The sequence below is a fragment of the Drosophila miranda genome, chromosome XR, assembly GCF_003369915.1.
Source record: "Drosophila miranda strain MSH22 chromosome XR, D.miranda_PacBio2.1, whole genome shotgun sequence".
NCBI lineage: Eukaryota > Metazoa > Arthropoda > Insecta > Diptera > Drosophilidae > Drosophila > Drosophila miranda.
In genome coordinates this window covers 14555961-14567624 of record NC_046674.1, presented here as the reverse complement: position 1 = coordinate 14567624, position 11664 = coordinate 14555961, and the positions used below count along the sequence as shown (strand labels likewise).

General features: G+C 46.8%; 5 protein-coding genes across 6 annotated transcripts; 3 read left to right on the top strand and 2 right to left on the bottom strand.

The window, feature by feature from the left end:
* Positions 1-10: 10 nt before the first annotated feature.
* Positions 11-1132, top strand: LOC108152924 (superoxide dismutase [Cu-Zn]). Of its 2 annotated transcripts, none has more exons than XM_017282606.2 (2): positions 11-145; positions 523-1132. In XM_017282606.2, exons 1-2 carry the CDS (start codon positions 83-85, stop codon positions 916-918), a joined length of 459 nt encoding a protein of 152 aa, XP_017138095.1. In that variant the 5' UTR covers positions 11-82; the 3' UTR covers positions 919-1132. The 2 variants fall into 2 exon arrangements, with proteins under 2 accessions (XP_017138095.1, XP_017138094.1); XM_017282605.1 differs by lacking the exon at positions 11-145 and adding an exon at positions 180-284.
* Positions 1133-1607: 475 nt separating this feature from the next.
* On the bottom strand, positions 1608-3944 carry LOC108152923 (transmembrane protein 161B). Its single transcript, XM_017282603.2, has 7 exons — positions 3783-3944; positions 3263-3622; positions 2899-3194; positions 2584-2841; positions 2346-2520; positions 2026-2292; positions 1608-1963 (listed from the first exon to the last, which is right to left on the bottom strand). Exons 1-7 carry the CDS (start codon positions 3783-3785, stop codon positions 1844-1846), a joined length of 1479 nt encoding a protein of 492 aa, XP_017138092.1. The 5' UTR covers positions 3786-3944; the 3' UTR covers positions 1608-1843.
* A 238-nt stretch (positions 3945-4182) lies between these two features.
* On the top strand, positions 4183-5096 carry LOC117186325. The gene is made up of 3 exons (XM_033386957.1): positions 4183-4407; positions 4484-4606; positions 4672-5096. The coding sequence occupies exons 1-3, from the start codon at positions 4270-4272 to the stop codon at positions 4876-4878; spliced, it is 468 nt and encodes a 155-aa protein (XP_033242848.1). The 5' UTR covers positions 4183-4269; the 3' UTR covers positions 4879-5096.
* Positions 5097-9576: 4480 nt separating this feature from the next.
* Positions 9577-10482, top strand: LOC108153732. Its single transcript, XM_017283861.2, has 3 exons — positions 9577-9801; positions 9878-10000; positions 10066-10482. Exons 1-3 carry the CDS (start codon positions 9664-9666, stop codon positions 10270-10272), a joined length of 468 nt encoding a protein of 155 aa, XP_017139350.1. The 5' UTR covers positions 9577-9663; the 3' UTR covers positions 10273-10482.
* A 20-nt stretch (positions 10483-10502) lies between these two features.
* Positions 10503-10964, bottom strand: LOC117186643 (salivary glue protein Sgs-3-like). The gene has a single exon (XM_033387679.1). It carries the CDS (start codon positions 10962-10964, stop codon positions 10503-10505), a length of 462 nt encoding a protein of 153 aa, XP_033243570.1.
* Positions 10965-11664: the final 700 nt, after the last annotated feature.

The following is an 11664-nucleotide window of genomic DNA, read 5'->3' as shown; positions in this document are numbered from 1 at the left end:
GACCGTATATTCCATATATAAATCAACTGCACTGACCAGAATTTATTTGCTCGCTGTTTAATAAAAAAAAAACATTAAAATAATGGTTAAAGCTGTCTGTGTAATTAATGGCGATGCCAAGGGCACCGTTTTCTTTGAGCAGGAGGTGAGTTTATCTACTAAAGCGTTAAATTTCTGGAAATGTTCTAGAAAAAATGGCAGTCCACGGTAACAACAACAGCATTAAGCGAAGCCATTTTAAAGGTCGAAGTGCCGGTTTCCCCGGTCCCCGCTCTGTGGCTATGGTATTGATGAATATTGCTGTACAGAATTAAGTGCGAGCGCGGTTTTCGCTGTGTCATTTAACAAATGCAAATTATATAAGTCGAATAACAGTGCGCAGCTCAGCGTATCTATGTGTATGGGGGCCAGTATGTACATGTCACGATTGTACACACACTTCGCTTATCGGGAATCCGAGCACTATCATGCCCCTAGAGATAATCAAGTTGTTCAACATTCATTCTTTCTTTTTTACAACAGACCAGCGAGGCTCCCGTGAAAGTCACCGGCGAGGTGCTGGGCCTTGCCAAGGGACTGCACGGATTCCATGTGCACGAGTTCGGGGACAACACCAACGGCTGCATGTCGTCCGGCCCCCACTTTAACCCCCGGAACAAGGAGCACGGTGCCCCCACCGATGAGAACCGCCACTTGGGCGACTTGGGCAACATCCAGGCGGCCGGTGACAGCCCCACGGCCGTCAGCATCACCGACTCGAAGATCACGCTGTTCGGTGCCGACAGCATCATAGGACGCACCGTGGTCGTCCACGCCGACGCTGATGACTTGGGCAAGGGTGGTCACGAGCTAAGCAAGACCACCGGCAATGCCGGCGCCCGTATTGGCTGCGGTGTCATTGGCATTGCCAAAATCTAAGCGGGAGGCAGTCAACGATACTAGAAACTAATACATATATAATATGGTAACGATTACGCAGTAAAATCGGGTTACCTTCCTTCGCACTATATATTGGAAAACGACATATGAAATGATATACTTTGGCCTGTGGTCTATTAAGTTACTTCTATCCACTACCTTTGAGGTTCAATAAAACGGTGTTTTCAAATTAACCAATAATCAACTAAACAAACATCTTTTGTATTTATTTTTGTTTAGATATAGCTCGTACCTTTTCGACTGAGAATGAAATTGTTTAATGGGAAGGGAAGTCGAAGGAAACCTGAGACCTTAGACAATGCCATTTGTTTAGGACTAAGGGAGCTAAGTTTTCCTTACGACCTTATCATAGACACGAGGCGTAATAATATTGATTAAAGAAACTTTATAGAATAGGAGGAATAGAACAGAATGCACAAGTGAGGTTTTAGGAAAAGCTTGATTGGCATCCACGAGCATATTAAAATGATGCTAGAAGCCTCATCCTTTAGAGTCGAAAGAAAGATTCCAATTACAGAAATTCCCCTACCGTCCAGAGAATAGGAGCAAGAATTATCAATATTTTCAGATAGGTAAGAGTGTTTTCGTCTCCGCTTGTCAAAAGAGATTCTGATAGGTAATCTCAGCTTCAAGGCGATTTTAATTAACTCAAGCACTCGATGACTAACTCCTGGTTAAAAGTCTTTATTACAAACTTTATAAACAATCGATAAAGTAGTATTATATACAAGAAACGGTGCAAACCAAGAAGTATTCAGTGTGGTTTCTCTTGGACTGGACTATAAAACAATATCAACGATACGAATGGACTACGACAAAACATAAAGTGACTAACTATGATTACCATGCTGGTTGCTGGGTGTAGAGAACACCAGCGAGTATATGCAATTAGATGAAGAAGGCCTTAGGTTTTGTTGAAGTAGGACTGGTAGACAATGCCCAGGGAGGAAGTCGCAAAGAGAGTGAAGTAGCTCCACCAGGTAGCGAAGCCCAGAAATCCCTTGTAGACCTCCGTGGAGAACACCTGGGATACACAGAGAATACATTTCCAAATTGAACAAACTCGCGTTATCTGGGGGCTCTTACATTTTTAAGGCTACTGAACGATGCCTGCAGCGACTGCGCCGACTCCATAATGTTGAAGTCTCCCTCTTCAATGGTAGTACCGCCGGATAAGGCCGTCTCCACGTCGCCGGCAGCGCACTCGTGCTGCAGCACGACAGCTTCATTGAAGACGCCTGCCCAGCTGAAGCCGCCCAGGCTTTTGTACATCAGCGTCAGGTAGAGGCACAGAATGAGCGGGGCAGCGAATTGCAGGGTCACAACGCAGAGATAGTAGAAAATAGAGGAGATCTGTGGGGAGAGCAGCGGTTAAGCAATTCAGTGAAATTTCAGCCCATGCACACCTTCTGTTTGAACTCCACATTGGTGATGCGACCGGCCTCCTTGCGCAGATCCAGTATTTTATCATAGGCCAGGTTCAGGTACGATTGCAGATAGATGGGCATCAGGGCGAAGCGCATGACCACCACAAAGACGACCAGCAGCAAGCGCAGCGTTTCAAAGGCATGCGGCGTCAGTCTAAAAAAAGAGAGGAGCATTGTAGGAGTGGGGGAGTGAAAAGAAAATGATCCGCAAGCTTACAGTGGCTGTTGCATGCCCTGAAAGACGCGCACTGTTAAATAGTCACGGCTAATGGGCCTGATCCACAAAATGACCAAAATAAACGGTAGCACGAAGCTGAGATTTAGCAGGACTTGCATCACGCGATTGCCGCTGCAGTATTTCAGCGAGTCCCAGTGCATCTTGGCCATGCGCAGGCCGGGGAAGGTGAACAGGGAGCCGAGCACACCGCAGCTCAGAGCGAGAAAGAACTTGACCACAATTTTTGAGGCCGGACCACTGGAAATAAAAAGGGCTTTAGGCCGCTGACCATCTTAAAGCTTTGCTTCTACTCACGATGAGGGTAGACCCTGCTCGGTGAGAAATTTCGAGGCGCTGGCATTGAAGCTGGTGTAGGCGTCCTCCAGTCCTGTCTCCAGAATGCGCTCGTCGATGATCAGCACGATCATAGCGATCAGCAGATAGACCAGACAGGCCACAATAACCATGGATCGCTCGCCAATTGATTCCTCGCTTTGGAAGTACAGCACGGTAAGAGAGGACAGCAGCTTGAGGGCAAAGAAGATGACTAGCAGGCACCAGACCATGCTTAGGTTGATCTCCTGCTTCAGGGGAAAGTAGAAGTGGAAGAGCTGCCCAAGAGAGAGCACGAGCGCAGATAAAATGGGTAAATATCAATATTTGAACATTTCAAACCCACCTCGGAGATCACGTACACAATGCCGGCGTAGATACTGAAGTCCAGCAGCCATTGGTATTCGGTGAAGTAGCGCAGGTGAACCACGTCCTGCTCTAGCACCGGCAACGTCTCTAGGTCCACCTCAATGCTGCGCGGTATGTGGAACTGCCCGGAGACTCCATTCTGCTGCTTGTGTTTGCCCTTAGCCGGTTTCTCCTTGGGCACACCGCCCTTGGAGCGCAGCTCGTCGTCCGTTGGGTGCAGATAGCGATAGAGGCCGGTGCGACAGAGTATCCACTTGGCGAAGGAGTAGTGGGGACTCAGTTTCTGTATCACGCTGACCATCACCAGCGTGATCACCAGTTGGGCGCCCAGCACAGCCTGCAATGGACGGGGAGGACAACGAGTCTAATTAGAAACGTGCGCAGCTATTTTTGGGTTCTCCATTCTATTTTTGGTCAATTATTACGACCAGCACTTCATTTTTCCGGGCAAGCCGGGCAGATTTTCTTTCATCATCAGCGCTCTTTTGTCAGCTTACCATCGCTTTCCGTTGTCTTTGCGGTGTAAAACTTTCTGAAGTTGTGGATGGTGTTAATTTACAGCGTTAATTAATTCATTATTTTTAATTAAAAACGGAAATCTCGAAAAATGTTCGTCGAAATTTTCTTTTTTGGGTTGGCAGTGTGACCAGATTTGCTAATCCCATAAATAACTGTACAACGTATCGAGTTTATGAGTATCGAGCGCGGGCAATTCAAATTAAACTAGGGCTGTTGGAAAAATTAATATTTGAGCTGAAAATCTGAATTTTATTTCGAATATATTTCATTTCGATATTAATGCAATCGTCGAGGATGTCCGATGACACTTTTACACGATCGATAACATCGATAGAATCCAGCGTCTTTCAAGACTGCCACCCATTTACAACAACAAGGCTCTATCTAATCAATCTAGCAATCATTCCATCACTCATTAGTTCAATCAGTATATCCAAATTTACGTATTAAAAACATCTGTTACAAATGGCGAAAGAAACCCAAGCAAAGATCTGGGATCTCGGCAAATGGGACTCGCGGGCAATCGGGAAATACAACACCATACCGCGCATACAGAAGGAGCTGCGCCGTGGAAACTGGGCCTACATCTGCCAACATCCAGAGGTGCAGAGCGGTCTGCCGACTTTTCACTTATCCCGAATAACCGATGACTTCCTATATCCTATATCCCATTTCCCAGATTCGCGCCATCGTTCGGGTCATCCTGCAGCAGGCGATCAATGCGAAATCGCACCCTGAGAACATCCGTAAGTTTGTGGCCGAGTTCTTTAATTGCTGTCGCACTCCGCTGCTGGTGCCAATGGTGGGTTGTCTGCGTCTCTGCCCTAAAGTGGCTCCCGAAAACCCCACTGACCAATGCCACCACAGATAAATACCCAACTGAAGTACGTCAAGGAGCAGCTAGCGCTTGGGCGCTGGAGTGCTTTCGATGCGGAGACGCTCTTCATGGAGACCTGCTCCACGCACTCGCTGCTGTCAGCTGCCTCCGAGGACAGCAATGTCCCCCCCATTCTAGCCTACGCGCTCGTCTTCAAGAAGCCCGATGAGTGTGGCATTGAGAAGCCGCCATTCTAGGACTCTAGGACTCTAGGACTCGGGGCGGCTCTGTGTTTACAATTTCTTCACTTTTGGCCAGCATCTATCTATCTATTGCTACAATAATACAGACTTCCAGAGCAATACGATCAGAGCAGCTCTCAATTACATAGAACCAGTGGGTATAATGTATGACCCCTGTATGAGTGTACCAGAGTTCGCATTAGTAAACATTTATTGGCTTTCTTCGTGAGTAATTACGAGTATTTATGGGTTTTTACACCCGGGAGAACCTTCGGCCCAAGCGCACTCTGCGACGCTCATGAACACGTACACGCCTCACGTCCCCACCGCTTCCACCTTTACGCCTAAGTCTCCTGTTCCTCCTGTTATCCCCGCCGCCTCTCTCTCTCTACGGATAATCACTATACGCCTGCGATGGATGCGGCGATGGTGCTTCTTGGTAGTCGCCTCTTCTGTTGTGGTTGTGGTTGTCGTCGTGGCTTCTGTTGTTGTGGTGGATACTTTCAGAGCTAAAGAGCAAGAAACTGGTACTGGAAACTGGAAGGTGGTAACTTTCCTGCTTTACAGATGTACAATCAAAATCTTTGAAAAATGCAGATTTTATTAGATGTATATTGGAGATAATGGCCATAGGTTCATAGGGTCATAGGGGATCGGATTAGATTCGGCGGACCGTCCTGCGGACACGGACCACCTCACGACGCCGGTGGACGCCATTGGTTGAGCTTTCCGTCGCCCTTCGACGGACTCCGCCACGGCGGACTATGATCCGTTTGATAATGACACGGCGGCGGCGGTGCTTCTTGGTGGTGGCTGCGGTTGTGGTCGTGGCCGAGGCATCTGTTGTGGTTGTGGCTGAGGCATCTGTGGTGGTGGTTGCCGAAGCAGAGGTTGTTGTGGTGGTCGCCGCTGCTGTTGTTGTTGTTGTTGCCGATGCGGATGTCGTTGTTGTTGTGGACCCGGAGGCCGAGACCTGGCTGCACAGGACGAGCATGGCCAGGACGACCAGAGAAAGAGCGATAACGGAGCGCATTGTAAGTGTGTGGACTCGTTTGGACCGCTTGGAACTGTTGGTGTCAGTGGCACCAGAATGGATATTTATAGCATCTAGCATCCACTCCACTCATCCACAGATGTGTCTCCAAGCACTCCCCTCCATTCCGTTCATTCCCTTTCACAAGATCACTTTACGATTACAGTACCTATTGTGGTATTGTTTTTTCAGTTTGTTCCTGATCGACGTAAGTGAAATTTTGGGGAAAACCAGTTAACATGGCACGAGACAGGGGACCACACCAGGTGGGGTTTAGTTGGCATACTTTTTGGGTACCTCTAGCTATTCTTCTCTTATACCATACGTTCCCCTTCCAATATCTTCCCCTTCGGAGCATGCCGGAAACAGTGGTTGGGTGGGTTCTTCTACTTTGCCATTTGTCAAAGATCATGGGAAAGGGCGTGGGATGATGTCCGGAACAGAGTTTACAGAAGTACATATATCATTAATCTTGACTTTCAAGGGACATTTACTATGTCTATATTTAAACTGATTCAATGGACATCTTCGCAGAGTGTAAGTGCATTCGGTAATCAATTCAAATCCGAACGATAAAATAGCAGAATAAAGTGGGGAAATGCTGCAGCTAAGAAAGATCGAACAGCGCCCAAAAAGTATGCTAAGGCATCAGATCCACAAGCCAAGCTCCGTCTCACGCAATGATTTCGATTATCTCGATCAGAACGTTACTGCAGGAGATATGTATATACTGTGGGAAATCAGCTTACCAGCTTAAAAAACTCCTATAGACGGAGGGGAGCATTCTTCATTGGGAGACAAAAATTACTACTGGTACTTGATCTGTGGATATCCGCTAAAGAGTGCTTGTAACGGAAGTACCAGAAACGACAGGAATGCCAGAACGTTGGAAACGGCAAATTTATTCTGGTTTAGTGGTTTCCAGAACACGATTCAATTGCTCTTTCGTTCTTTATTTTCAACTTATTCATATACCAGTTCTGGTATCTGTTTTTGTGAGATAGCTCTGCAGCCGCCGCACGGCTTTGTCAATACACGTGTTCTCAGCGGTTGAACAATGAATTAGAAAATAGGAGTATTTGTGCTTTTATGATCCGATGATGATGTGAAGGTTGGCATCCCATTACACGTGGGGATGTTTAGACTATAAAACAATTACAGTGAAAGTTTCCTTTCCATGGTTCAATTTGAAATATTGAATATTGATAGACAAAATATTCATTAAATGATTTCCGACTTTAAACATACATACATTGATCTTCAAATAAAATATATACAAATAAATTCATGCAAGAATTGTTAATTGTTAACCCCAAAACATTTACATATGTAAGTGATTATTAAAATAGATTTGAGGTCTGTTTTGAAAATATTAAATATGGGCGTAAGAACTACTCGGACAGGCCTACAACCTACACCAGATATCACGATCCAATGTTGTGAGTGTTTTGCTCACTGTTCGAGTTTTTCTTGCAGTGTAAGCACACTTAATAATATGGCATCTTTCATGTGAAGAACTGACGCACTTCGCGGCTTCCCAAAGTAGTCGAAAAACAAAAAGAAAAAGCAGAAGAAAAAGACAATTCAATGGCTAACATCTATGTATACATAAGGGGCTCGGAAAGCCCCAGAAGAGCGGTAGAGCACATATTCTGCTCGAAGACAATCTCGCTATGTATCTCCGATTGGATATACGAAGTCTGGTATAAATAGCAAGGTGTGATTGACGATTGGGACACGAACCTGAACAGAAGCCTGAGCAGAAACAAGAGTCACGATGCGATACCTTTTTGTGCTTTCCCTGGCCATCCTGGCCGCTCTCGTTCCCCTGGCCACAGCGGCATCCTCCACATCGAGCACCAGCAGCTCCGGAAGCACCAGCAGCACGGAAGCAGCCTCCACTACGGAGACGGCAACCGAGACCACGGAGGCAGTAACCACGACCGTAGCAGCAGCCTCGACCACATCTGCATCGGCCTCGACCACATCTGCATCGGCCTCGACCACATCTGCATCGGCTTCTGCATCTACCAGACGGCCCCACCGTCACCATGATGGTGGCTGTGGAGGAGGCGGCAGAGGTCGTGACGAGGGCGGTCGTGGAAGGGGCAGGAGAGGACGTGATGACGGCGAAAGGGGAGGTGGACGCAGGGGCGGCGGCGGACGAGGAGAGGACCGGCAGCGTGGTGGGCGCGGTGGTGGTGGTCGCTCCAATGGACGCTCCAGCAGTCGTGGATCTAACGCAAGGCGTAGCCAGAGATCTAATCGCGGTTAAGTGATCCGAAAACATGTCCAGCAGTATTCCCTGCTTTCACCATGAACTCAGTAAAAGACAATTGCACTACGAATTTTTCTTTTGATTCACATTATTTTATGAGGGTTAAGCCATGAAGAGGGGATTAAAAAGGGATTGCCTTGGATGCCCATTGAGTGGCACGACATGCCACGACCAGATCGACCGCCCAATAGTCGAAATATTGTGTATATGATATGATTTATGTAACCTATACAATATGTTGTTTGGGGAATTATACGTAAGCGCCAGATTTGATATCAGAGCCGATGACTGGCGAATGCTCTGTCTCTCTCTGTCTTATGTATCGCTTCTCGTGAAGGGACGAATTGATTTGTTGGTTAATGTGGCGATACCCCTCGCCAGTCTTCGCGATTTATCTCCATTTTGCTCGAAATTATCGGGAGAGATGGAAAAATACATAGAGAGAAATAGAGGAACGACGACCGCTAAGAACATCTGTTCTAATGTTAATTGTTTATTCCTCTTCCATTCGAATTTTATAAGCTTCCATTTATTTGCTACATCTATCTCTCTCTCTCTCTCTCTCTCTCCGACACCAGCTGTGTTGCTATCTCGCTTCTCTCTGACGGGGGGCGCACACTGCACGACAATGAGAGTGAGGGAGGGAGAGACAAAGACAGAGAGAGAGAGAGAGAGAGAGAGAGAGAATTAGTGAGCGTGGAATAATGTTCCGATCTGATCTAGATTCGGCAATCTGTTAGATATGGTCATATCTTCAACGTTTTGGATGCCAGAGATTTCCTCCCTTTATTGGTCGGAGGGGCCGTGGCAATCACAGAAATTTGGCTTCTGTAGCTCGTATATTCTAGGCGTTAAACATGACGGGGGGAGAGACAGAAATGGCTATTCGACTCGGCTATTGGGGTTGATCAAGCATATACGATCAGTTCTTATTCCGGATTGGCAAACAGAGACAGAGAAAGACTTTATTTCCAAACGGCTCCGAGCCAAGACATACTGTTTAGAGTCAATATGGCAGGAAACCCAATAGTCAGCCAACTCATATCTCACATTCGTTACAATATAGTTACAAATAGGGAAAATAGGGCCTGATCAGCGAACGACATACTTTCCCAGGGCCTTGGAAGTCCAGACTGTTGATCGATATAAATATAATAACAAATACCTAAAAAACGTATCAAGTATCATGAGTATTTTTCGAGCGCGGGTAACTCATATTTGATTGGGGTTGTTGGAAAACTTATCTTTGAACTCGATTTCTAAATAGAGAATGTTATTTCGAATATATTTCATTTCGATATTAATGCAATCGTCGAGGATGTCCGATGACACTTTTACACGATCGATAACATCGATAGAATCCAGCGTCTTTCAAGACTGCCACCCATTTACAACAACAAGGCTCTATCTAATCAATCTAGCAATCATTCCATCACTCATTAGTTCAATCAGTATATCCAAATTTACGTATTAAAAACATCTGTTACAAATGGCGAAAGAAACCCAAGCAAAGATCTGGGATCTCGGCAAATGGGACTCGCGGGCAATCGGGAAATACAACACCATACCGCGCATACAGAAGGAGCTGCGCCGTGGAAACTGGGCCTACATCTGCCAACATCCAGAGGTGCAGAGCGGTCTGCCGACTTTTCACTTATCCCGAATAACCGATGACTTCCTATATCCTATATCCCATTTCCCAGATTCGCGCCATCGTTCGGGTCATCCTGCAGCAGGCGATCAATGCGAAATCGCACCCTGAGAACATCCGTAAGTTTGTGGCCGAGTTCTTTAATTGCTGTCGCACTCCGCTGCTGGTGCCAATGGTGGGTTGTCTGCGTCTCTGCCCTAAAGTGGCTCCCGAAAACCCCACTGACCAATGCCACCACAGATAAATACCCAACTGAAGTACGTCAAGGAGCAGCTAGCGCTTGGGCGCTGGAGTGCTTTCGATGCGGAGACGCTCTTCATGGAGACCTGCTCCACGCACTCGCTGCTGTCAGCTGCCTCCGAGGACAGCAATGTCCCCCCCATTCTAGCCTACGCGCTCGTCTTCAAGAAGCCCGATGAGTGTGGCATTGAGAAGCCGCCATTCTAGGACTCTAGGACTCGGGGCGGCTCTGTGTTTACAATCTCTTCACTTTTGGCCAGCATCTATCTATCTATTGCTACAATAATACAGACTTCCAGAGCAATACGATCAGAGCAGCTCTCAATTACATAGAACCAGTGGGTATAATGTATGACCCCTGTATGAGTGTACCAGAGTTCGCATTAGTAAACATTTATTGGCTTTCTTCGTGAGTAATTACGAGTATTTATGGGTTTTTACACCCGGGAGAACCTTCGGCCCAAGCGCACTCTGCGACGCTCATGAACACGTACACGCCTCACGTCCCCACCGCTTCCACCTTTACGCCTAAGTCTCCTGTTCCTCCTGTTATCCCCGCCGCCTCTCTCTCTACGGATAATCACTATACGCCTGCGATGGATGCGGCGATGGTGCTTCTTGGTAGTCGCCTCTTCTGTTGTGGTTGTGGTTGTCGTCGTGGCTTCTGTTGTTGTGGTGGTCGTAGCTGGCGAAGTGTCGGAGGACGAGCTGCTGGCAGGAGTGCCGGAGGGCGAGCTGCTGGTAGGCGTGCCGGCGGGCGAGGTGCTGGTAGGAGTGCCGGAGGGCGAGCTGCTCGTAGGAGTCCCGGAGGACGAGCCGGTGGCAGGCAGTGTTAACTGGAGAGACAGCACCATGAGTGCGGCCAGGATGGCTAGAAAGAGGGCTCTAATTGGACGCATCGTGGCTTTTCTTTGTACTAACTATTAGCTGACTGTATCTTCCAGTCGATAAAGTATGGTTTTTTATAGGTCGCCCATTTGTAGGTACTCGTTCAAATCGTAATTTCCATTGTTGTCGGCGATTTTTGAATCAAACGATTATGGCAATAATTCAACGGAAAGTTTTAGATAACTGGAGACCACTCTCGCTTCTGTGTACATATTTTCATATACCCACATACTCGTATGTACATACATATGCCCATATGTCTGAAGCGTGACAATATTCCATTTATAAAAGTATCAGTATTCACTGATAACATTCTATAGGGCTAATTTGGGTACCTTAGGAGCTGAATGTACGAGTACAGTGGCGAGCAAACACTCTGGCTAACGCTGTCTGGGCCAACAGAAGAAATCGTGTCAATATTTGGAGTCCCGAAAACAGAATTTCTAAATACACATGGCTCGATAAAAAGTACGAGTTTGATCCGAGAACATTGGGCTTTTCTGAAGTAGTTTTTCATATTACAAGCAATTCAGCTTTCTACTCTGATGGTGACAGTCTTTAAACTGCGGCTTAAAGCTATAGCTTATAGGCTTTGATCATTAATTAGGGTCCTTCTTTGACAATCTTGGCTTTCTACGAGTATGTGGACCATGTTGATTGTAGAGCTTCGATAAGTGGCACTACAGCAGCTAGGAATAGGAACCGGAACAA

What these genes read in the sequence shown, in the direction of transcription:
- LOC108152924 (XM_017282605.1), top strand. Translation starts at nt 195, where the DNA reads ATGGCAGTCCACGGTAACAACAACAGCATTAAGCGAAGCCATTTTAAA. An exon ending in GTCCCCGCTCTGTGGCTATG is followed by an intron (nt 285 to 522) that starts GTATTGATGAAT and finishes TTTTTACAACAG; the next exon opens with ACCAGCGAGGCTCCCGTGAA.
- LOC108152923 (XM_017282603.2), bottom strand. An exon ending in TTGTGTACGTGATCTCCGAG is followed by an intron (nt 3,195 to 3,262) that starts GTGGGTTTGAAA and finishes TCTCTTGGGCAG; the next exon opens with CTCTTCCACTTCTACTTTCC. An exon ending in CGTTCAGTAGCCTTAAAAAT is followed by an intron (nt 1,964 to 2,025) that starts GTAAGAGCCCCC and finishes TGTGTATCCCAG; the next exon opens with GTGTTCTCCACGGAGGTCTA.
- LOC117186325 (XM_033386957.1), top strand. Translation starts at nt 4,270, where the DNA reads ATGGCGAAAGAAACCCAAGCAAAGATCTGGGATCTCGGCAAATGGGAC. An exon ending in ACATCTGCCAACATCCAGAG is followed by an intron (nt 4,408 to 4,483) that starts GTGCAGAGCGGT and finishes CCCATTTCCCAG; the next exon opens with ATTCGCGCCATCGTTCGGGT. An exon ending in CTCCGCTGCTGGTGCCAATG is followed by an intron (nt 4,607 to 4,671) that starts GTGGGTTGTCTG and finishes ATGCCACCACAG; the next exon opens with ATAAATACCCAACTGAAGTA.
- LOC108153732 (XM_017283861.2), top strand. Translation starts at nt 9,664, where the DNA reads ATGGCGAAAGAAACCCAAGCAAAGATCTGGGATCTCGGCAAATGGGAC. An exon ending in ACATCTGCCAACATCCAGAG is followed by an intron (nt 9,802 to 9,877) that starts GTGCAGAGCGGT and finishes CCCATTTCCCAG; the next exon opens with ATTCGCGCCATCGTTCGGGT. An exon ending in CTCCGCTGCTGGTGCCAATG is followed by an intron (nt 10,001 to 10,065) that starts GTGGGTTGTCTG and finishes ATGCCACCACAG; the next exon opens with ATAAATACCCAACTGAAGTA.
- LOC117186643 (XM_033387679.1), bottom strand. Translation starts at nt 10,964, where the DNA reads ATGCGTCCAATTAGAGCCCTCTTTCTAGCCATCCTGGCCGCACTCATG.